The sequence below is a fragment of the Poecilia latipinna genome, unplaced genomic scaffold (assembly GCF_001443285.1).
Source record: "Poecilia latipinna isolate Pla-1442-1.1 unplaced genomic scaffold, P_latipinna-1.0 Scaffold274, whole genome shotgun sequence".
Taxonomy (NCBI): Eukaryota; Metazoa; Chordata; class Actinopteri; order Cyprinodontiformes; family Poeciliidae; genus Poecilia; species Poecilia latipinna.
The window spans coordinates 200,832-222,970 of record NW_015112890.1 but is presented as its reverse complement, the minus strand read 5'-3'; the positions used below and the strand labels follow the sequence as shown (position 1 = coordinate 222,970).

The following is a 22,139-nucleotide window of genomic DNA, read 5'->3' as shown; positions in this document are numbered from 1 at the left end:
AGCAAAATGAAGTGTTTGTAGGAAGGATTTACTTCTTCTATTTGGTTCTGAGCAGCTTTGAGATTCAGCTGCAAACAGCAGCTTCCTGAGGTCAAATATTGCCCCTTGGATAAATTTTGCCTTTGTAGTTCAGTTTGCTGTGTTTACCGACGGCTGGCTCTGCTCCATAACCTCGCAAAGCACTCAAAATACTTTGGCCAGAATCCACGAAGAGCAACGTGAATCTGTTTAGGCCTGGTACCTCGGGAGCCTCAGAATCAACAAAATGTGTTGTGCAAAGCAGAGGCTCTCCTGCAGCTTCTGCCCACATAAATCTGTCAGTGCCAAAGCTGCTCTGCTGTGATGTTTTATTTTCAGCATCTCTCTATCTCTCTCTCTCCCCACAGCAACGCTCAACGGTGGCCTCCATGATGCACAGACAGGAGACGGTCGAGTGCCTGAAGAAGTTTAACGCCAGGCGGAAACTTAAGGTGTGAAAACACTAAATATGTCACGAAGACATTTTGTTTCTTCTTCTATTGCTCTACATTTTATTTTACACACTCAGCAGCATTATAGAAATAGAGATCAGCAAAGTGACAGGCAATCAAGGCAAGTAGATTCACACAAAGACAATAATATGCAATGATAGAGATTAGTTTTATCCAGAGTGATTTGATAACATATGCAGCTTTCCTTCACATATTTTTTCAATGGGAAGCATTGTAAAAAATTCTCTTATTTGGGACTGAAACTCTTCAAAGACATCAGATTTTCCTTTTCCTTTATTCAAAATCCCTGGCAGGAAAAGGGGCTTAAAAAAAGTTTGGGAATGAATTCCAATTGGAGAAAATGTGGTAGAGAGTGTGAGTCCTGAGAGTCCGTTTCCCCGGAGACAGAGATGTAATAAAAGAAGCGGTTTCACAATAATGGTCCAAATTTCAGAAAAAAAGTCCACAGAATTTTCTAGGGTTACAGATCCACAAAAAGCCTGGCTAGACAGATGCCACCTTTCTCTTTTTATGCATAAGAGCAAATATTGAAAAATCTGCCACAATTATTTCTGTATTAGCACTTCAAAATTGGTGCTTTTAATTCTCTTTCTCTCTCTCTCTGTCTAACCAAAGGGAGCCATCTTAACCACCATGCTCGTCTCCAGGAACTTCTCTGGTAAGAACTGTGCTCCGATCAGACTGGTGACATGCCATCTGTCCTTCACACACAAGCACACCCACACTAAAGTTCACACTCATTTATGCATATGATGGCAAAGTACAGAAGAAATGTGAAAAATCTCTCCACGCATGGCCGAGAAAGCCGAAGAAAAACCATATAGTTCATCCTGTTCAGTTTTAGCTCCCTACAGTTCTAACTAAACATCTTAATTATAATAGACCATTACTTGTGATGTGTTGCAGTAGTGCTGGTAGGAAAAACCTCATTCTGGAACTGCAGCTAATGAATTTCATGGCCACTTACTCAGCCAAATGAGGAGAAAAGGAAGTTCCCTTTATTTCCGATGAGTGTTTAATCAGAGATCAGCCTCTGCTTCCGAGGTCAGTCGGCACACAGATACGTACGATCTGACGCACCAAGAAGAAGACAACTGGTGTGAGGAACAAACATTTGAAATGTTAATATCTGTCTGATGAGTCCAGAACCGTAAGCCTCACCAACATGGCCGCCAAAGTGTCCGGTAGTGTCATAGCATCCCATCTGGTCTGAGTTTTTCAGTCAAAAAAGGCACCGCTAGGTCATGTGACAGAATTAGACCAATCAGCAGAGTGACTCAGAGACAGCTGAATGACAGAGCATGTCTTACACATGCAGTGCTTTGAAAATGTATTCAAACCCCTTCAGTACCTGGGTTAAACCGTAAAGCATATTTAAGCTACAACACAACCAGGTTGTTTCATGTCAAAAATATAAACTCTAATATATTTTATTGAGAATTTTATGTAATAGAGCAACCAAAATATGAACTAGAATTAAAATTATACATTAATATATACATTTTTATGCTCCCTAGTAGAACAACAAACTTTTATCTTGTCACTTAAACTCATTCACTCAAACTCCCTGTGATTTCAAGTCTTGGCAGATTATAAATAGATTTGAGTGTGAAGTTTGACTTGGCCATTCTAACACACAGGCATGCTTAAAAACTGTTTTTTAAAAAGGTTTTTTTTTTTTTTTACACATTTGTTAAAATTGTCACTATGTCATGACAATGAAATGCGAGACGGACAATCTGCGAAAAGACCAATCTCCTCCACGTCTTCCCTCACTGCTAAATGTGCCAATGGTGGAGAAACAACTTACTGTTACAGGAAAAGCATTTATCTGCCAAGCTAACTAGCCCTAGCGTTCAGGACAGGCTTTATTAGCTGCATAGCTGCAGCGTAGCACAGCGCCAAGCAGAGAGGCAGAGTGGGATGATGAGCAGCACCACATGTAGGGTGATCGACAGCGCCAAGACCCGCCTCCTGGCTCTGATTGGTTGTTTCTGGTTAGCATGGGGAGAAAGCAGAATGGATTGGTTATTTTCACAGATGATCTGTGTCATAACAGTCACAATATGATAACAAATACTAACAAAATATTTTTTTAAAAACTAAAAGTGACACACTGCAGCTTTATATCAAACCCAGGGGTCTCCAACCTGTGGCTCACAATGGCTCTTGAACACTTAAAAATGATAGAGAACTAACTGATATTTGTTAAATAAAATTGCATTAAATAAATTAACATTTGTGGTTGTATCATGGAAAAATGTGAAGTTCAGGGTGGTATGAATATTTTGCCAAAGCACTCCATGACCAGTTCCTGGTTTTCTCCTGTCCAATAGTCCCGTCTCTCTCCGCTGTGTTTCAGTGGGTCGACAGACCACAGCTCCGGCTGCCGTCAGCGGGGTGGCAGGAACCACTGCTGGAATCGTGGAACAAGGTGAACCCGCTTCCTCCCCTCCCTCTGGATTGGAAAATCCTTAAACTGATTCAGTTACATGAACATCTGCACATCACACACACTATTTGCTTGTTTTAATCTCTCTCTTTCACTCTGTTCGCCTTTAACGCACCTTAAATATCGGCCAAGGTAAGCAGCTTCATTGCTCCTCTGTAGCTGCGTTTCCATTACAAACTTGCGCAAAAACTTTGACAAAGGCCACCACTTCCTGCCGTCTTGTTCATGTTTTGAGCCAGTGGCGACGTCCGGTTATTGATCATGTGACTGGTGTGATGCAGTTTTGCGAAGTAAACTAATTTCGATACAACAATAAAAAAATCATCACCAAAACTTTCTGTCGAGAAATTAGTTCTTATTTTATTTTTTCAAAATTGGAGTATTTCCAATAAGCAAATTTATTTTCGAAATGTCAAATTGCGCAGTCATATGGTGAATGGAAACGCAGCTTGTGAGAAGAGGGTATTAATTTTCATCTCTTCTTCTGTGGTAATAGGAATCAGCAGTGCATGTGGTATTTAGAATATGAGGGGGCAGAGAAAGAAAGGGTTAGCTTCACGCAGAGCTGTAGTGTCGCTCTGATGAGGGATTAACGTCAGCGCCGCGGCTCCTCGTCTCGCTTTTAACATCTCAGAAAGTATCCCGGCACCAGAGCTTGCGCTCTCCGTACTCCCTGCCCCTCACTTCCTGCTGCAGCCGTCAACGGACCGCAGTAATCCAGCCTACTGTTGAGATTAACCGACCCATTATCGTTTACCTGCAGCTCTATTCCACTTCCTCCACAGCTCCATTCCTAATCCCCCCTCCGTGGAGCGGTGGCTGTGTGTGCATCTGTGTGTTTGGATTATATGGAGAATTAGACTTTTTTTTTTTTTTTTACATTCCCCTCCTCCCCTCATGGCTGATGCCCTCTGCTTATCTAATGCTCTGAACAGCGAATCAGGGTTCGGAAGTGCCAGTTTTTAATGTTTCCCACTGAACAAAAGGGAATGTTTTTGATCAGTTTTACATTTATTTGTAATAATTCCAGCTTGCTTTCAAGCAGGTGGTGTTTTTCTAATTAATTATTTTTATTATTATTATTGTTTTTTGCATGCTTGCATGAGTAACCGTGCGTGTGTGTTTTGTGTGAGCAGATTTTTAGGAGTGGTGGTGGTCTGAACGTTTTGCTATGATGTGTACTCTTCCGTCTGAGGGTGTGTCGTTCTGCCTCTCTGCAGCAGCCAAGAGTCTCCTCAACAAGAAGGCAGACGTCAAGGTAGGCCAGATCCAGTTTTTATCCGCTCCGTCTCTGTTTTGTTCCATATTTATTGTTTTTTTTTAATTCATGCCAAACTTGTTACATTAAGTACTGCAGAGTTTTAGCCTTAATGGCACAGCATGAGTCGTTGTTTTGCAGGAAGTTTTATTTCTACCGGTTGAAAATCAAAAGGCAAATACCAGACCTCTTTCTGCCTGTACACTGAAAAAAAAGAAAAAAGAAAGGAGCTCCAATTTAAAATAAATTGAGACTTGTCAAACTTACTTTTTTTTAAGGTTTGTTCAACATGACAACTTAATAACCTTAATATATTTTCTTGGATGAACTTAATTTGATTGCTTGTAACAAATTAACTTGATTCTTTTTTAAAGTTGGATCACCTGGTTTTTTTTCAGTGCACTTTAAGCCTGAAGGAGGCCTGTACAATGGCATATTGGGTTAATTTATGATCATATCAAACTCAAAACTTGGTATAAGTTTTGTGTTCGATATCACAAACCCACTGATGTTCACATGACTCACATGAACATTTTTTTGTTTTTTTTAAGTTTCTTTAAATCTTTTGAAATCTACATCTAATTCTCTGCAACTTTACTGAAAAAAAGAGAATACAGCTCCAATTTTAAAAAAAGATGAATGTGTTAATTAGTCACAAGCAGTTGAATGAAGTTTGTTGAATTTATTTACTTTGACAACTTAATAAACTTACTAAATTAATGTGGAGTAACTTAATTAGATTTTGTGTGATGTATTTGTTGCTGTTTCTTGGTCAGGACTCTGTTGGCATGTTTTTAATCTCAATGGGCTTTTTATTCTGGTAAAATAAAGGTTATGTATATAAAACCTATGACCAATCATTGCATTTTCTTTAAGTTGGAGTTGCATTCTATTTTTTTCAGTGTTTGCTCTCTCAGACGTCTTCATTCGGCTTGGCCGACACTACGCAGCTTTGCTGCAGACATTTTTCACTCAAAATATTCCCTCAGTGCCAAAGCGAATCTCATTAAAGAACTAATTTCTGCATGCTTCAACTCTCCGAAGAGACTTCTCAGGTGCTGAATGTGCAGTAATTTGGGTTCTGATGGTGTTGCTGCGCTTATTTTTGCTGTAATTTCATCTAAAGTCTGAAGTGTTTGCAGTCTGCTGCTTTCTGTTGTGTGTGTGTGTGTGTGTGTGTGTGTGTGTGTGTGTGTGTGTGTGTTTGCAGTACGCGGTGTACTTCTATTGGAAACCTGTGTCTTGTGTGTGCTGTATAAGCATGCTGTGTTTGCATGAGTCAGTGGGAGCCTCGGTGTGTTCTCTGGATGGAAGCTCTGTGAAAGTCAGCTACGATGTTTACAGGGGCAGCAATAAGTATTTTCAAGCCACATAGTGCCATTTTGTAGCACAGTCCAGTATTATATTAACTTTAGTTGTTGTAAAATACTGTACATATCAAACATGACTTAAACAAAATGTTGTAATTTAACGTCTTGAAATTGGGCCTCTGTTTCTTTAAAAGCTCCTGCTCTGTCTGAAACTCCGCCTTCAGGAAGTCATCTCAACATCACTCCTCTATAAGCCCTTTAACTACGTTTTTTACCAGTGTTGCACTGAGAAGCAGTTAGCATAATGAGCTCAGCAGATGCACCGTTCCACAAGATGTTTGCTAATTGCTGCTGGCTAGTCTGAAGGAGCTGAGAGGGGGGGTTTGGGGGAGGGCTACTTTTGGAACCTGCAGCCCCAACGACAAGCTTTGCCTTGAAGGCGGAGCTTGGGCCACCCAGGCGTTTTGCACAGCTCCATGGTTGCCATGGAGATTAAAGAATTTCTCAAGCATGCAAGAAAAAAATCAAAGCAAAACTCCAGGTGTGTTTTTGAAGAGGGAATAGCATTATAGCATGATGTAAAGCTTAAAAAAGTCGATTTTGCACAAAACTGCTCCTTTAAGACGAATCTTATTAAAGCACAACTGCAAGCCGAACAAATGACAAAAACACAAAGTTAACCTGCTTCTATGAACCTGCTTTCACTTTGACCTCCCAAACTCCACCATCAGTTGATTCAAATCAAGTACATGAATAAATTAGTTCACTGTTATTCTTTCTCACCAGAGTTACTTTATTAAATCACACGTAGTATCAGATGAATTCATGCTAAGCTTTCTGATGTTTTCCTCAGGTCACAGTTTCGCTAAATGTTAGCTAGTAGCTTTTGTTGCCGTTAGGTACTGGAATTAACCAGTGGTTTATAGCTTGAGTCAACAATTGAAAAATTCGACTTATTCACCTACTAAACTCCTGAGTTGGAAGCCTGCAATCAAATGCTAACTTCTGTCTAAATGAACATGGAAGCTGGTCTAGGACAGCCTTAACTTGAGTTTCCCAGCAGATTTGCTCTGTCACAACAAGGCTAATAAGACCTGCCAGGCTTAAAACAAATGAAGAATTGCTTTCAAATTGTTCATGTACAGTAAATTAACCATATCAAACACATAATTAATATTATTAGCATTTTATATCCTTTCTAGGTGTCAAATTAACCATAAAATGACATGGTGTAATTATTAATTCATCTGGGCTTGTTAGGTGTGAACACTGTGAGGCTGTTAATAGTGTTAACTTCACTCATCTGCTGTAATTATACAACAATTATTTGGATTCCTGCTACTTGCAGCCTGTCAACAGAACCCTCAACAACCCACTAGAAATACATTTTCATTTTAAATGATTGGAACAGACAGAAGCTTTGTGTTAATTACAGTTCTATCTGCCTTACTGTTATTGGCTGAACTGAAAGCCAGTTGAAAATATGAAGCCACATTGTTTTTCCACCCACATTTAATATTGTTAATACCTGGCTTTTCAAATGACTCTATTGCCATTTGTCATGCTGATGGAGACTTACGTTGAGTAGGTCCTGTCAGTTGAGGGTCTTTCTGGGTTTCAAATGTTAAACATTTTCTAAAAAAAAAGAAAAAGAAAAAGAAAAAAAGGACATTTCAGAGGTTCAGAAGTCAAGCATTTTCCTCTTTTGGAAATTTTCTGAGTTTCAAAAATAGAAAATTTTTAACTTTTGAAATTCAAAAATGTTCTTGAAGCTTTTTCTATAGAAAATTCCTGAGATTAATCTAAAAAATATTAGTTTTTTTTCCTCACAAATTTACTCCTCTGCTTTTTTTCTATTTACAATGGCCTTAATATGCTGTTGTAGAAAATCAAATGAAACTAAGATGAACAAAATAACTTTCTGATGGGACCAAAATGTAAGAATATATAACCCGATACACAGATGTTTGTTTTTGTTATCAGGCATCCAGTTAACCATCCTTGATTCCACCACGGTTTTTATTAATAAAGCAGATTTCCAGTCTCCTCTTTCTGTCTCCTCCAGTCTCTCTTTCCCACATCACTAACCCTCCCCTTGCTGGCGTGGAGCGCCCTGATGCTAATCTCAGATTATTTCCCACCAGATGATTAATCTGTCATTACATAATCACAGGCCTGCCAGATCTGTGCTGTGAAGTCACAGGAAGGCAGCCAACCTGGGAAATGTCTTATTATCCTTCAGTACTGTAGCTTTATCTTAAGACTAGAAGATTTAAAACCTTATGATGAACAACATCTCAGATTAAATCACTCTGTTTCACATCCCTTTTTGTCTTTCTCTCTCTTATTTAAATAATGAGGGTAGTGGTATTGAAATATTCTGGATTCACATTATTGTGTCTATTTTTCTACCTGCGAATGAAGTTTTTACTCCTTGAATATATTTTGGAGAAGCTCAGGCCAAGGTTAAAGCTTTACCTGGCCTGTTTCAGATCCAGAAACATGCGCCCTCTACTAGGCAGGGTTGACTTTGTCCAATAAAACTGGGATGGAAAATATTTTGTCAGCTGCGATTTTGTTACATGTGGAAAATAGACTAAAACTAAAGAAAAAGTTAAACAGAATGATGGATTATTGTTGGATAATGTCACTGTTGATTTAGCTTTATGGTGCAAAAATAGCTCAAATTTCAGATTTGAATTTGTTTTTAAAGTTGGAAAACTTTCACTTCCTCTTACATGAGCTCCTGGTGGAACACAACACAACAGAGTTCAAGCTGTATCCCAGGTAATGTAAGTCTCAAAAGATTTAAAACTGACTGAAGAGGAAAAAAGCTCTGCGTATAAATGTAAATTACAGAATATGCCGATTCCATTTAAAAAAAAAAGCAAACAAAAAGGCACTTCAAATGTTTTCACATTGTTATTGAAAAAGCAACAAAATTACTTACTGAAGTGATTGCTGTATTAACAGCGCTCCACTCAGCAAATCCCTGCTGATGTTTTCTTTTGATTATCACAAACAACATTTAAATCACTCAGATTTGCTTCGTAGTTGAGTTTGAAATGTTCCCCAGCGGGGGAAGAGTTTGTTTGACTCCAGGTTATGTACCTTTATAACCATAAATATAACCACTTCATGTGCCTCAGTATTAAGGTGCTAAATATATAGACGTATAAAATGAATGATTGCAACCAGTTTTGTGCCCCAGCTCGGCTTTCAGCAGCAGGAAAACGGAGCGTTCCTCTGTGGGGTGTGTGTGCGTCACGCCTGCATTCGACTGTTTCTGCATGCTGGTTTAGAACATGCACTTACATTCTCGCTACTTATTTAAGAAACAGAGCGGCTGTATATTTAGCATGTTATGTCGTTTGTGTGGGTGTGTGTGAACTGCCTGTTATGCTTCACAGTTCTGTCAGAAGTAAGTGCTGCGGGTCTCATTATCTGCTCCGGCTAAACGAAGCAGCTATGTGTTGCTTTGTTATTTTTAGGGGTTTTTTTACTAGGATTTAGTCCCAAAGTTTGCTTGATGTTTGTGTTTTAATATCAAAAGGCAAAATCTGTAATCAAAACTAGTGAAACCACCAGCCTGCATTTATTCAAAGATACAAGTCTCCTAATCTACCTGGCCTTGACGACACACTTGCCCTCCAAACCTCATAGCTGGTTGTGTCATCCTTGGCAACAACAACTGCAATCAAGCCTTGTTCTTTAGATCCTCTGATTAGGCCATTGCAAACCAAGTGTGCTCAAATTATAATCATAAACTGACCCTTTAATCCTTAAGCAATTCTATCCCAGTTGTTGGAATCACCATGGAAACCCTTTTCTTGTCCAGACCTGCATAAAAACACTCCATCTGATCTTCCTAGTGTTATTTTGTTAAATTGTCCTCTGCTATCTATATTTACCTTGATTACATTGTGTATCTATTTTTTTCCAGTCCCCACCCACTCCCAGCCAGCAGATGGCACCTGTCTGCGTTGTCTCTGAGCACTAATGCCACTTTGTGTTTCCGTCACAGCCGCAGACAAACAGCACCAGAAACAGCATAGTCACCAGTCCCAAAGGCAACGTCCCTTCTGCTGCACTGGTACGCAGCTCTGTGTCCTGTCTGTCTGTCCGGACCACATCTACTCTGCACAGAGTGCCTGTGTGCGTGCATGTATGCGTGTGTGTGTACGTGTGTGTGTGTGTGTGTGTGTGTGTGTGTGTGTGTGTGTGTGTGTGAGTGAAAGAATGTGTATTTTCTGTGTGTTTGCAAAATAAAGTTTTGAATCGCAGTTTCACGAGAAATGTCTGTCGATGCAAAGGTTGACTAGAGGTTTGGGTTGTGTAGTCATCTCCCCTTTGGAAAGGCTCACACCTGTCTGTGTAAGGTCCCACTGCTGACAGTGCAGGTCAGAGGTCAAACACCAACAATGACATGAAAGGAAATGTCTGTAGACCTCTGAGACAGGATCGTTTTGAAGCAGAAATCTATCTATCTATCTATCTATCTATCTATCTATCTATCTATCTATCTATCTATCTATCTATCTATCTATCTATCTATCTATCTATCTGTCTGTCTGTCTGTCTGTCTGTCTGTCTGTCTGTCTGTCTGTCTGTCTGTCTGTCTGTCTGTCTGTGATATTATTTATTGTTATTATTAATATTTATTATTTCATATTTATTTATTTATTTATTAGGTTTAATGTTTCTGTCTAGATTGAAGGTGGCTGTATTCCTTTGAATAAACTCAACATGATTCTCTGGAGGTTTCCTGTCGGGTGACCAACGTGTTTTCCCCTCTTGGGGGCGCCACTGCTTCTCTGCAACTTTAATGAAATATTAGTCGGAATGTATGTTTCCTACTAATTAATTTTTAACCTGAGGGGGATATAAAAACACATTCCTTCAAACCTGTTCCTTTTTTTAAAACTGAGTGAAGTTTTACCTTTTATCGTCATTCCACTCTTGGGGAGAAAAAAGATTCCTCACGTTCATATTTTAAAGTGTCGTATCCAAGAGGAATGTATTTAAACTAGTGACCAGAGCTGCACTTATGTTTGGTTGTTAAAGGGAAAAACGTTTGGAAACTGTAGTTTTTTTTTGTTTTTTTTTTGCATAGTGGGAGAAATACTTGTGTTGCATTCAGTGGACCTAAATCAGTGTTTCCCAACCCTGGTCCTCAAGGCACACTGCCCTGCATGTTTTAGAAATTTCCCTGTTTAATACACCTTATTCAGCTGATTGCAGTTCAGCAAACACCTCCTAATTTAAATCACCTGTGCTGAAGCAAGGAAACACCTAAAACATGCAGGGCAGTGAGCCTTGAGGACCAGGGTTGGGAAACACTGACCTAAATCACTAGATGTGCTTCCATTGAACATTTAACTACAAAATTTGACTTTTAAAAACTAAATAAAAATTGTCTTTATTAATGAATAAAGATTTTGTGCTAGAATAAGGTGCATTTTATGGTTTTTGGTTTTTGAAAAACTGCATTTTTTCACATCACACGAGTGTCACGTGATCAACAGGATGTTTCCACTGGCACAAACCACGAAGAAGACAACTGGAAGTGGTAGGAGAAAAACAAAATGGCAGATTTTTTCACATGAACAAACGTATTAATTTGTGACTTTTAATTGCGTTTTTTATTTGGAAAAAACACCCCACCATAATTGCTTAATTTAGTCTTTTCTGACATTAGCAGAATATTGACAAAGTTATTGTGTACATTTGCACTGGAAATGCAGCTACTGAAAAGAACAAAGCTTTGAATCAAACTCTGGGAAGAATTCGGACCAGCAGAGTAAGTTCTGATGGACTCAGTGTCCCTCGGTGGGTTATTGGTGTGTTTTAAAGGACTTAACTCCTAGCACAATGAACAACAATCTGCTAGGTTTCATCTTTCATAAGAAGCAAGACGAAGTAGAATAACTACATGACTACATTCTCTTTTTTTTTTTTGCTGTCACCGTTTGTCCCAGATTCTTCCCGTGTTCAGAACTTTCTTCCTGTTTCCATGTGTTACTCTCGTCTTACTGTCTGCTGACTCTCATTTGGTCATAACTCATTTTCCATTTTGACTTCATTTACTCCCACTTTCTCTTTTTTCCTTCCCCTCTTTCTCTCCATTGTTCCTCCAGGAGCCTCAGACTACTGTTATCCATAACCCAGTAGATGGGATCAAGGTACATCCTCTCTTTTCCTCCCTCCATCTCCCTTATTCCTCGTCTTCTCCCCGTCATTTGTCATCCTTTCTCTTTACTCTGTTCCTCTCCCCTTGTCGGCTAAGGAGTGTTTTTCAAAGGGTCTTTTTTTTCATTTTATACTTTTTACACTGTGAAGTTTGTGATTTTCTTTCTCTGCATGAGAGAGGTGTGTGGGCGTGAACCTGTGGAGCTTTTTTATATTGTTGTCTTATGCTGCCTCACTGCGTTCAGATGAGTGAAGTTCTCTGAGAAATCAGTGTGTGTCAGCAGGAACACAGCCAGATTAACACTCATTCCACTCAGACTGTGTGCTAAACGTGGCTAAGCGTTCTACCTGTGTCTGCGTTTGTTTCCACGGAGATGGGCTCAATCCGCAGAGAGGATTGGACTGGGTGCAGTGTTGTGTTTTTTTATTTTTTGTTGTTGTTTCTTTTTTGTATTATTGGCATAACTGCTGTGTGAAGATGGAGCTGTAGGCTGAAGTGTAAGTGTGTTGTGTTCAGGTCTGCATGCTGTATCAGGACGAACAGCCAGGTTTGATTTGGTTTCATGGTTCCAATCATCGACGCGCTCCGTGTTCTTTTTGTTTCAGGAATCGTCCGACAGCAGTAACACCACCATTGAAGATGAGGATGTTAAAGGTAGGCCCCGACTACACAGCTACACCCAGCTGGCTCACTTGAATTAAAAACTGCTGAATATTAGAGTGCCTCGGAAGAGTTTTGGAAGTAATTTTCCAAATTTGTCACATTATGACCACCAACTTCAATGTATTTCATTAGGATTTTACACAACAGACCGGTTAAGCATTATAGTTTATAAAAATGTTGACAAGTAAAACTTTGAAAAGTGGGGTGTGCATTTGTTTTTGTTCTCTTTTAAAGGGGCAGTGTTATGTAAAATTTACTTTTCTGAGCTTCACATCTTGTTATAATATTCCATCATCAAAAACATACCTTACAGAGTTGCCTTGATTCTTTCATGCACGTTTGAGAAATTGTTGAAACTCCCATGGCAACCATTCAGCTGTACAAAAATGCCTGGAGGGACCTATCTCCGCCTTCAAGGACGAAACTCCACCTCCAAGCTGCAGTTTCCAAGTTCCATTTCCCCCACGACTCTGGTACACGGCACTGAGAAGTAGCTCCTATAACAAGCTCATCAAATGCACACTTCTAATAGGTGCTTACTAATTGCTGCTGACTAGTCTAAAGGAGCTGAGTCTACTTGGAGCTCCAACTCCAAGTAGAAGCTTAGTCCTCGAAGGTGGCATTTGGTCCCACCAAGTGATTTTCACAGTCGAATGGTTGCCATGGGAGATGCAAAGATTTCTCAGTCATGCTTGAAAGAGTCGAGGCAACACTGCAGGTATGTTTTTGATGAGGGGAAAACATTGTAACATGAGGTAAAACTCAAAAACGTTGATTTCAGATAATGTGGTCTCTTCACGTTTTTCACTGGTCTTCAATGAAGGGAAAGAAAAAATGGAAAACCTGGAAAACATGATATGGCAGAAATTGCTTAGCTTTGTCTTTAGGTCAAAATCTAAATGAAAATCTTGATTTTAATTCAGACAGTTTAAGAATAAGAATGATGGACTAAATGACCTATACTGACTGAAAACAACAGTGGGGGAAAAGGCCAACACAGAACAACTTAGAAAAATTCTGTCAGTTCCCTTTCCTAAGCAATTTTCCTAACCTGATTTAAGGGCATTGTGAAGTTAAGGAAATTTGATGGGTAGAAATTTGTACAAAGGAGGAACAATACCTCTACAACATAAAACACCAAGCACCTTGACAGCACTGTGATGTAGGTCAAAGCATAGATAGTATGGGAACTCATCAGTTCTTATTTCATTGCTTCAGTGAGACATCACGTGCTACACTTCAGCAAATGAAAATATATCTTGTAAAATATTAGATTATTTGGTTGGTTAAAAAGAAAAGCCACAGAACATGAACATGTTATCACTAGCTGCTTATGTAAGCTGCCCAAAGTCCTGATCACGACCTCGTATGTTTTAAATACGTGAAAGTCTATTGGTAAGGCAGTCCAAGCTTCGGATTATGGGACAGAATTATCTCCTTTCTGTCATAAAGGACAGTCCAGTGCTGCCGTTGGCGAAAGGAGATTAACAAACTGAGAAAGCTTGATCGAGCTCTTCTCATGACAGCTTCTTTCAAAAATAAATAAAGACAAATGAAAGTTCACAAACTGAAAGGCATTTAGCTGTGCTGGCCTGGTCTTAGGGCAGATCAGCAGCTCGCCTGTTCCAAGAAATAGACTTCTGAAAAGCATCGTTTCTATGCACTCAGTATTTGGTTGGGGCTCCTTTGGTGTCTTTCATCTTCCTCTTGACCACAGCACATAGTTTCTCTATGGGGTTAAAGGTCAGGGGAGTTTGCTGGCCAATCAGGAACAGGAACGCCATCGTCTTTTAGTACCTTTGGCTGCATGGGCAGGAAAATCAAATCAGCCTCTCCGTTCAGCTCATCAGCAGAATGTCCTGGTAGACGTCTGCATTGACTGGACTTGAGAAAACCCAGTGGACCAGAATCAGCAAACAACATGGTGACCCAAACCGTCACTGACTGAACTGGACTTCAACCAATATGGATTCTGTTCCCCTCCACTCTTTCTCCAGACGCTGAGACCTTTATTTCCAAAAAGAAATGCACATTTTAATTTCATCTAAGAACAGAACTCTGGATCACTGAGCAACAGTTCAGTTCACATCATGGGTCACATGATAAACAACCTGGTGCTACTACTGCTGAAAAAGATGAGGAAGACGACAGGAAGTAGTTGGAGGATGATGGTGCTGCTTGATTTTTAATGACTCATCTCGGGAGCAATCTTATTCACTTGTGATTTTAATCACATTTCTACTTTAATGGAAACACAACAATTGCAAAATAGTTTTTCTTGTTGCTTTTTTCGACATTAGGCAAATTTCGAAAACATTTTGCTCACATTTGTAATGAAAACGCACCTAATGGTGAGTCAACTTGCAACACAGGTGATTAATTGCAACAGGCTCCGCCCTGAATGAGGTCATCAATGACAGCGGGAAAATAATTTACCTGATAACCCAACACTTAGGTTATTAATATATATATATATATATATATATATATATATATATATATATATATGTCATTTCATATTCCTTTTCCATTTTCTATCTTTACAAACGTATCTTTTAGTATTTTCTTTTTCTTTCCCAGAAATCAAATGAAACTATGCATCTTCAACCTTTAATTCTCTAAGTAGCTAAAGACAAATCCATCTGCACTTTATTTAAGTGCTGCCAAATGTCTCACTGTATAAATTTGTAATGAAACAAGGACAAAAGAATCCAGCAGTGGAAATTTTGTGGGACAGGACTTTGTTGTAATTAAAACTGAAATGTTGCTTTAAGCACATTAAAGAGGGATGCAGTCTGACGTCTCTGTTTCACTGACTTTTCATTATGTGACATGCAGCTATGTGACAGGAGAGCACGTAGACGAAGCACAGAGGTGCTTTCATGATCGAAAATGGTACAAAAAGTAGAGAGAGACAGAGAGAGAGAGCAAAAGAGAGAGAGATGGAGAGAGAGAGGAAACTAGACAATCCGAGTGAGTTAAGCCCTTCACTTAGTGTGGGGAGGAAGCGGTGGGAGGAGGACAGGGTAAATCTCGTCCAAAGGCCGGGGACAAGAATAGCAGCATGAGCTCCACCAGCCTCATGTGTCCAACAGAGATATGATGGATGATGAATGGAGGTAGAGGAACGACCAAGTGCCAAGACACACAATGGGGGGTACGTACGCTGTACGGTGTGTGTGTGTGTGTGTGTGTGTGTGTGTGTGTGTGTGTGTGTGTGTGTGTGTGTGTGTGTGTGTGTGTGTGTGTGTGTGTGTGTGTGTGTGTGCGCGCGCGCGTTTATTTGTAATACCTTGTGGGAACGATTTTCCTGACATATACTACGTTGTGGGGACCAATTGCTCCTTGTGGGGACTGGAGCCTGGTCCCCACAAGGGGAAACCCTGTTTTTGGGTCAGGGGTCAGATTTAGGGCTAAGGTATGAATTGAGATAGGGTTAGGGTTAGGTATGTGATGGTTAGGGTTAGGAAAAGGGTAAAGGTAAGGTTTAGGCTGTAGAAATGAATGGAAGTCAATGGAAAGTCCCCACAAAGATAGCCACGCAAACATGTGTATGGGTGTGTGTGTGTGTGTGTGTGTGTGTGTGTGTGTGTGTGTGTGTGCGCGTGCTTGTGCATAAAGTTCAAGGAGAAGATGGAATCAGGAGCCGGACCTCTACCAAGCTGATCAGCTCTGACTCGCCTCAGCCTCTGATGGTCCTCAGAGCCTTTCGCTCTGGCTTAGCCGTTGGATTTTTTATTTTTATTTTTTTTTTTTTGGGAGGATGACTGTCACATCCTTCTATCTCCTTCCTCTCCGCAGCTCGCAAACAGGAGATCATAAAGATCACGGAGCAGCTTATTGAAGCCGTCAACAACGGAGACTTCGAGGCCTATGCGTGAGTCCTTCCCTCCCCCTGTTCCTCATCCTTTACTGCTTTTAAAAGTTCAGGCCAGCAGCAGGAGAGAGTGCATCCTGTAAAGTGAACATTTAAGCTCTCTATCAGCCACGAAGAACCATTAATCTGATTGACATGCAAAATGTGTTGTATTAAAAGATTAAAGAGTAATTACATTCATTGTTTCATCCCCCCCCCCTGCTTACTGTATAATTAAGAATAATGCCAGGCAGATTGAGGGAGAGGGACGGGAAGGTTTAGTGTGTCCTCAGCGATGGAAGCGCAGTTCCACTAAAATGGAAGATAACATACGAAAAATGAATGTGATGAAAAAAAAATCAATAGTAGGAATGAACCTGACGTGGTAGACTAATGACAAACACGTTGTAAAATGTAACAGTGTTTGGAAAAGATGAGTGAATACAACCTGACTTTTTTCAACATTTGGTAACACTCAAGTAAAAATGACCACTTAGACTTTTCTGGTGAACATTACAAAGAATTTCTAAGTGTAAAAACCTGCCTAGCTTTTTCTAAGTAAATGTCACTCAATATTATTTTCAGTGTCAGCTCAAACTTTTTTTCATGCCAGAAGTTTATTTTTGATACTAAATGAGACAGACAAATTTTAAAAGACAATAAAGTAATGTAAATGTAAAAGCAGTATCGGTTTGAAAATGTGTCTGTTTCATTCATGTTTTGTTAAAACAATTTCATGGCAAACATTATTTATACCATTCTCAATATGGCATTTTGCCAGCCGACCAACTTTCTGGTTGTTTCCATTGGCATTTTGAAGATTCGTCCTCGGTGAGGAGCTCCAAGTCTTTTAATTTGGAGGGGCTCTTTGCCATCACCCTAATCCCACCAACTCCCTCCACAGGCTTCCTGTTACAGTCCAGGTGGAATTCCAACTCTTTAAGTTATATGTTTCCATCAAAGTAGCTTGAAAAATCTTCCCCACCTTTTACCCTTTTCAAGTCTTTTTCTAAAGAATCTTCAAGGAGTGAGACGGGATTATTGTGGAGTACACAGAAGCAACTTGAAGTCAAAATTAAAGACAGCAAGGAAAAGTACAGGAAGAAGCCTGAGTGCAAGCTTCAGAGGAACAATATCAGAGATGTGCAGTTGGGGATGAAGAAGACCCCAGGCTTAAAGCAAAAGGAGGATCAGGTAGATGGAAGTCTGGACTGAAGAACTGAACACATGCCTCAACAGGAACAAGCTCATCCTCCTCCTCTCCTGCCCCCACCAACACAGACATCCCACACTCCTCTGACCCACAGCTTTCTTCTCAAACCTCAGTTTGAGATGTTTTATCTTCCACTTCAGTCAGGGATCTTCTGCTTCCATGAGTTTGTCTTCAGTCACATCAAGAGATGCTCCCTTTGCCTCCTCCTCCCACTTTTCTGTATCTAGAAGTCAGGTGAAGAGGCAGCCAGAGAGGCTGAACTGGAACAAGGCTGCAGGTCCGGATGGTGTCATCCTGAAGTCCTGAAACTACAGAGCAGCTCTGTGGGATTCTGCAACATCTCTTCAACAATAGTCTGACCTCAGAGAAGGTTGTTGTGGAAGACATCCTGGCTGGTTCTGGTACTGAAGAAAACTCACCCATAAGTCATCAGTGGCTACAGACCTGTTGTCCTGACATCCCACATCATGAAGGTCCTGTAGAGACTACTGGCCAACCTGGAAAAGCAGACAAGCTCATATCAAGACCCCTTGCAGTTTGCTTATCGCGATGGAGATGGAGTTGAATCATACACCTGTTTCACCAAAGCCACTGTTATCTGGACAAAGCATGCTGCACTGTGAGGATCATGTTCTTTGATTTCATTTGACAAACAATTCAGGCTGAATTGTGCATTTAACACAATTCATCCTGATTTGTTTTGTTTTTGAAACTCTAGAAGATACAGATGGAGTCAATCACCTGGATCAATGACCAACTGAGGAGGAACAGCTCCCCTTATCAGAACATGAGCGGTTACTGGATTTCTGTGGCAGCCATGGATTGCCCACAACAAACATCATGTCCATATGTGCTCTTTGCACCAAGATGCTTTAGGGTGCAGTTCAATGACTGACAGTGTGGTTGTTTCATCTGATCTGCTGACACATATCTTGGACATTCTGGTGATGAGATGGGAAGAACTGTCAACTGATCACTACCTGATCACATCCTCCTCCAGTGAGTTGACTGCTGGAGGAGGATGAATCAGACATATTGTGAGAATCTGTTGGGAATATATTTTGGAGTCTCCTGTCAGAAGGAGCTTTATCGCCCACCTCCAGCAGAACGTTGAACATTCAGTTGGACATTGAGTCTAACTGGGTCATGTTCCATGCCTCCATGGTTGAGGCAACTGACCAGAACTATGCCTGCAAGGTGGTTGATACCTGTAGTGGCGACAACCTTGAAGTCACTGGTGGACACTCGCCATGCTGAAGTTGGAGTCATATTGGGCCTGTTTGGCCTTTGGGACCCCTGAAGCACCCGATAGGTCCCAGCTCTCTGAGCAGAATGGAGCTCAAGTGTTCACCAAGGCGAAACCTCCGGCATCGAAGAAGTTTGGTGCGACCATGGAGAAAGACTTCCACATGGCTTTAAGGAGATTCTGATCCACCTTTTGGCATCTCAGGATGGGGAAGCAGTGCACCACCAACCACATCTATGGTGAGGATGGTGCGCTGATAACATCAACTTGGGATGGTGTGGGTCAGTGGGCAGACATTTTGAAGACCTCTTCAATCCTGCCAGTGAGGAAACTGAGTCTTGGGACGCTTGTTGACAATGTCACTCTGCTCTGGTGATGAAGTCAGAGAGGTGGTTATAAAACTCTTTGGTGTAAAGTCTGTCTGTTATTTCCAGTTGTTGATGAAGAAGTTTATGTAGGTCTTAAGTTATAAGATTTCAACAAGTATAGTAGACTTTTGGAAGATGATTAATCGTTGACATTCCTTGCCATTTTCAGCTAAATCTGTGTCTTTTTGTTGTTTTTTGCAGGAAGATCTGCGACCCCGGTCTTACCTCCTTTGAGCCTGAGGGGCTGGGAAATCTAGTAGAGGGCATGGACTTCCACAGATTTTACTTTGACAATCGTAAGATCACAGCTTAACGTTTTATCTCTTTCTTTCTGAACATCTACATCCTGACGCTGTGTTTCGTCCTCTCTTTAGTCCTTTCCAAAAACAGCAAACCCATCCACACCACCATCCTCAACCCTCACGTGCACATGATCGGAGAGGACGCGGCATGCATCGCCTACATTCGCCTGACGCAGTTTGTAGATGGCCAGGGCCATCCTCGCTCCAGCCAATCAGAGGAGACTAGAGTATGGCACCGCCGAGACAGCCGGTGGCAAAACGTGCACTTCCACTGCTCGGGAGCCCCTGCCGCACCGCTGCAGGGATGAGGTACGGCCAAACGGAAAGCTCACATGCGGAATGGGTTGAACATCGACAAATAGAGGCCACAACGCTCAGTTCAAATGCCAGATTTAGCACATGCATAATGAAAATCTGTCAATTTCGGACAAAAAAAAAATAAATAAATAAAACTCACTTTTTCCGATAAGAAGGTTTTGTGGTAGGACAAGGTGTATTTTTGGGCATATCGAAATAGATGTATTTTGCAAAATTGTAATGGAATCGCTTTTTTCATGTGAGTTATATGATCAACAACCGGATGTTACTACTGATGAAAGCAACAAAGAAGGCGACAGGAAGTAGTACTGGGATGATAGTTAGGGAGTTTAATTTCATTTCTTATTAATGGAAACACCGCAATTGTGTTTTTTCAGCGTTGGCAGAATATCAACAAAGATTTGTACACATTTGTAATGGAAACGCAGCTGGTAGTCAAGCTGAACATAGATTCCTGTCTTTAGTCTTCTCTTGATTAGTTATTTCCCTCTCTTCTTCCGTCCCAGCCAGCCGAAGGAGACGTGAAGCCAACAGAACCGAGCCAACGATCAGAGAGAAGGCTTCCACTCTGAGAGAGACGTGCAGGTGGATGGAAGGGTGTGGGAAGGAGTTTGAGGCTTTCCGGGATGGGGGTCGTTCCCCGGGCACTCTGCGCACCCACCTAGCGCTTCTCTCTCCACGACAACAGCAGACCCAACCCGACCTACACCTACAGCAGGGGTCGCAATATCAGCCGTGAGCAGGAAGCGCTGCCTGCCTGCGCCACGACTTCAGCTGGCCTGCATGCGGCCAAAACACCCAGACTGCACCTTTCCCCTCTCCTGCTCCCCATCGATGCTTTCTCCTTCTTCGCTATTATACAGTTATGGATCTTGATGTTATTATGGCTGCAGTCTCTTGTTGTGCTCTTTCTACTGTACAGTATATTTATTACCCATTTTAACCCCTTTCTTTCTTCTTTTTTATGACAAGCATGACTACCTACCTGTACTCTTAATATTATCGTGGCTGTTTTTTATTTTTTTTTTCTGCACGATTAAAGCTGCCTGTGAAACGAACAAACAGAGCTGATGTCTCTCGCAGAGAGAGAGGTGTGTGGGTGTATTTAACTACGTGTTTTGTTACTTCTTTGTTGTTTTTAATCCTCTTTCTCTGGAGTGTTGTTGTTGACACCGAACCGACACCTCCGTGTGTCCCCCCTAGACACCCCCGGAGCCCTTCCGGACCCCTCCGGAATCCCTCCGAGCTGCTCTGTGAGACAGTGGAAACCCCATGCAGCATGCTACAGTATTCCCTGTTCTTGAAGATTTCCTCCATGTTTGACCTGCTGGACGGCAAGAAACGGTTGAGATTCACACCCTCCCGTTGCACATGTACTGTATATTTCCGGGTTTTGTTGTGCCAGTGTTTACTTGCATGATATTTCCAAGTTAATGCATCACTAAAATTGGATGTTCCTGTTGAATTTTGTCTCCTATGGACTGATACTGCTGGTGAGCTTTAATCTGTTTCCTGGGCTGTGTAACTGCAGGTCCTGTTCTAAGTTCAGTGTAGAAAAAAAATGGATGTAAGCTTTTTTCACTATTTCCTGGCTCCTGAACAGAGTAAGAACGACTCTTTACTGTTTATTAAGCAAAAAAATAATAATAAAAATCCTCTCCTGGTTGAGTATTTTTGGTGTTTAAGATTCAAAGCAAATGTGACTGGAAAAAACTGTTTTAAAGCCTAAAATAAGGGTTTGGGCTGAAAGGATTAATCCGATTAATCGTGATGAATCGATTATTGAAATAATAGTCAACTAATTTAGTGATCGATTAATTAGTTGGAGTTTACAGACAAAACAAAACCCATTTGCTGAAAAAACTATATACTGAGCAGTAATTAGGCTAAGAATGTACAAAAATATACACATTTTGTATTTAAGATCAGATCTTTTTTCTGTAAACACGTTCTGTATAAAATTCCTTAAGTGGCTGTTTTAGCTGCACCTGGTTCAAATTCTGTGAAAGAAAAAACTAAGCATCTTGCACTATCCAATTATTAATCACTTATTCCAAAAATTAATCAACAGATTAAATAAAAACTGTTGAACATGTATTTTTTTCAGCTGCAGATGCATCTTTTCCTACACATGACCAAGAATCACTGAAAAAATAAAAATGTTTTCTTATTAAAAATAAAATAATTTAATTTGTCTATTTGTATCTTAGAATGAATTTCTACTATTTAATAAAAAAGCTTAAGTGGTTAAATAAAAAATCTCCAGAATGTGCCAATTTTTTTATCCGATCAATCGAATAATCATTGGAATAATTAATAGAATAATAGATTACTTAAATAATAAGTAGTTGGAGCTCTAATAATGATGTTTGACTCCTAAAATAATTGTTGCCTTTTACAAACCAGACTGAAAGCTGCATTTTAATACTTTTTAAATTTTTCCTTTTCCTTCTGTATGTTAGTGTGTTGAAT

At 40.4% G+C, this 22,139-nt stretch overlaps 1 protein-coding gene and 2 long non-coding RNA genes across 5 annotated transcripts in view; 1 reads left to right on the top strand and 2 right to left on the bottom strand.

Moving 5' to 3' along the window:
* camk2b2 (calcium/calmodulin-dependent protein kinase (CaM kinase) II beta 2) overlaps positions 1-20,668 on the top strand; it is a 45,611-nt gene extending 24,943 nt beyond the window's left edge. For 2 of the 3 annotated variants that reach the window (XM_015033618.1, XM_015033617.1), the window contains exons 11-21: positions 387-470; positions 1,107-1,149; positions 2,854-2,925; positions 4,167-4,201; positions 9,536-9,604; positions 11,649-11,693; positions 12,307-12,355; positions 16,166-16,241; positions 19,249-19,343; positions 19,422-19,658; positions 20,174-20,668. In XM_015033618.1, the coding sequence (XP_014889104.1) occupies positions 387-470; positions 1,107-1,149; positions 2,854-2,925; positions 4,167-4,201; positions 9,536-9,604; positions 11,649-11,693; positions 12,307-12,355; positions 16,166-16,241; positions 19,249-19,343; positions 19,422-19,657 (804 nt within the window). In that variant the 3' untranslated portion in view covers position 19,658; positions 20,174-20,668. The remainder of the gene's footprint in view (positions 1-386; positions 471-1,106; positions 1,150-2,853; positions 2,926-4,166; positions 4,202-9,535; positions 9,605-11,648; positions 11,694-12,306; positions 12,356-16,165; positions 16,242-19,248; positions 19,344-19,421; positions 19,659-20,173) is intronic. The other variant, XM_015033619.1, reaches the window with a different exon arrangement.
* On the bottom strand, positions 10,431-11,642 carry LOC106948132 (uncharacterized). Its single transcript, XR_001425116.1, has 2 exons — positions 10,856-11,642; positions 10,431-10,656 (listed from the first exon to the last, which is right to left on the bottom strand). It is a non-coding gene; the product is annotated as an uncharacterized LOC106948132 (long non-coding RNA).
* On the bottom strand, positions 13,988-14,827 carry LOC106948130 (uncharacterized). Its single transcript, XR_001425114.1, has 2 exons — positions 14,726-14,827; positions 13,988-14,313 (listed from the first exon to the last, which is right to left on the bottom strand). It is a non-coding gene; the product is annotated as an uncharacterized LOC106948130 (long non-coding RNA).
* Positions 20,669-22,139: the final 1,471 nt, after the last annotated feature.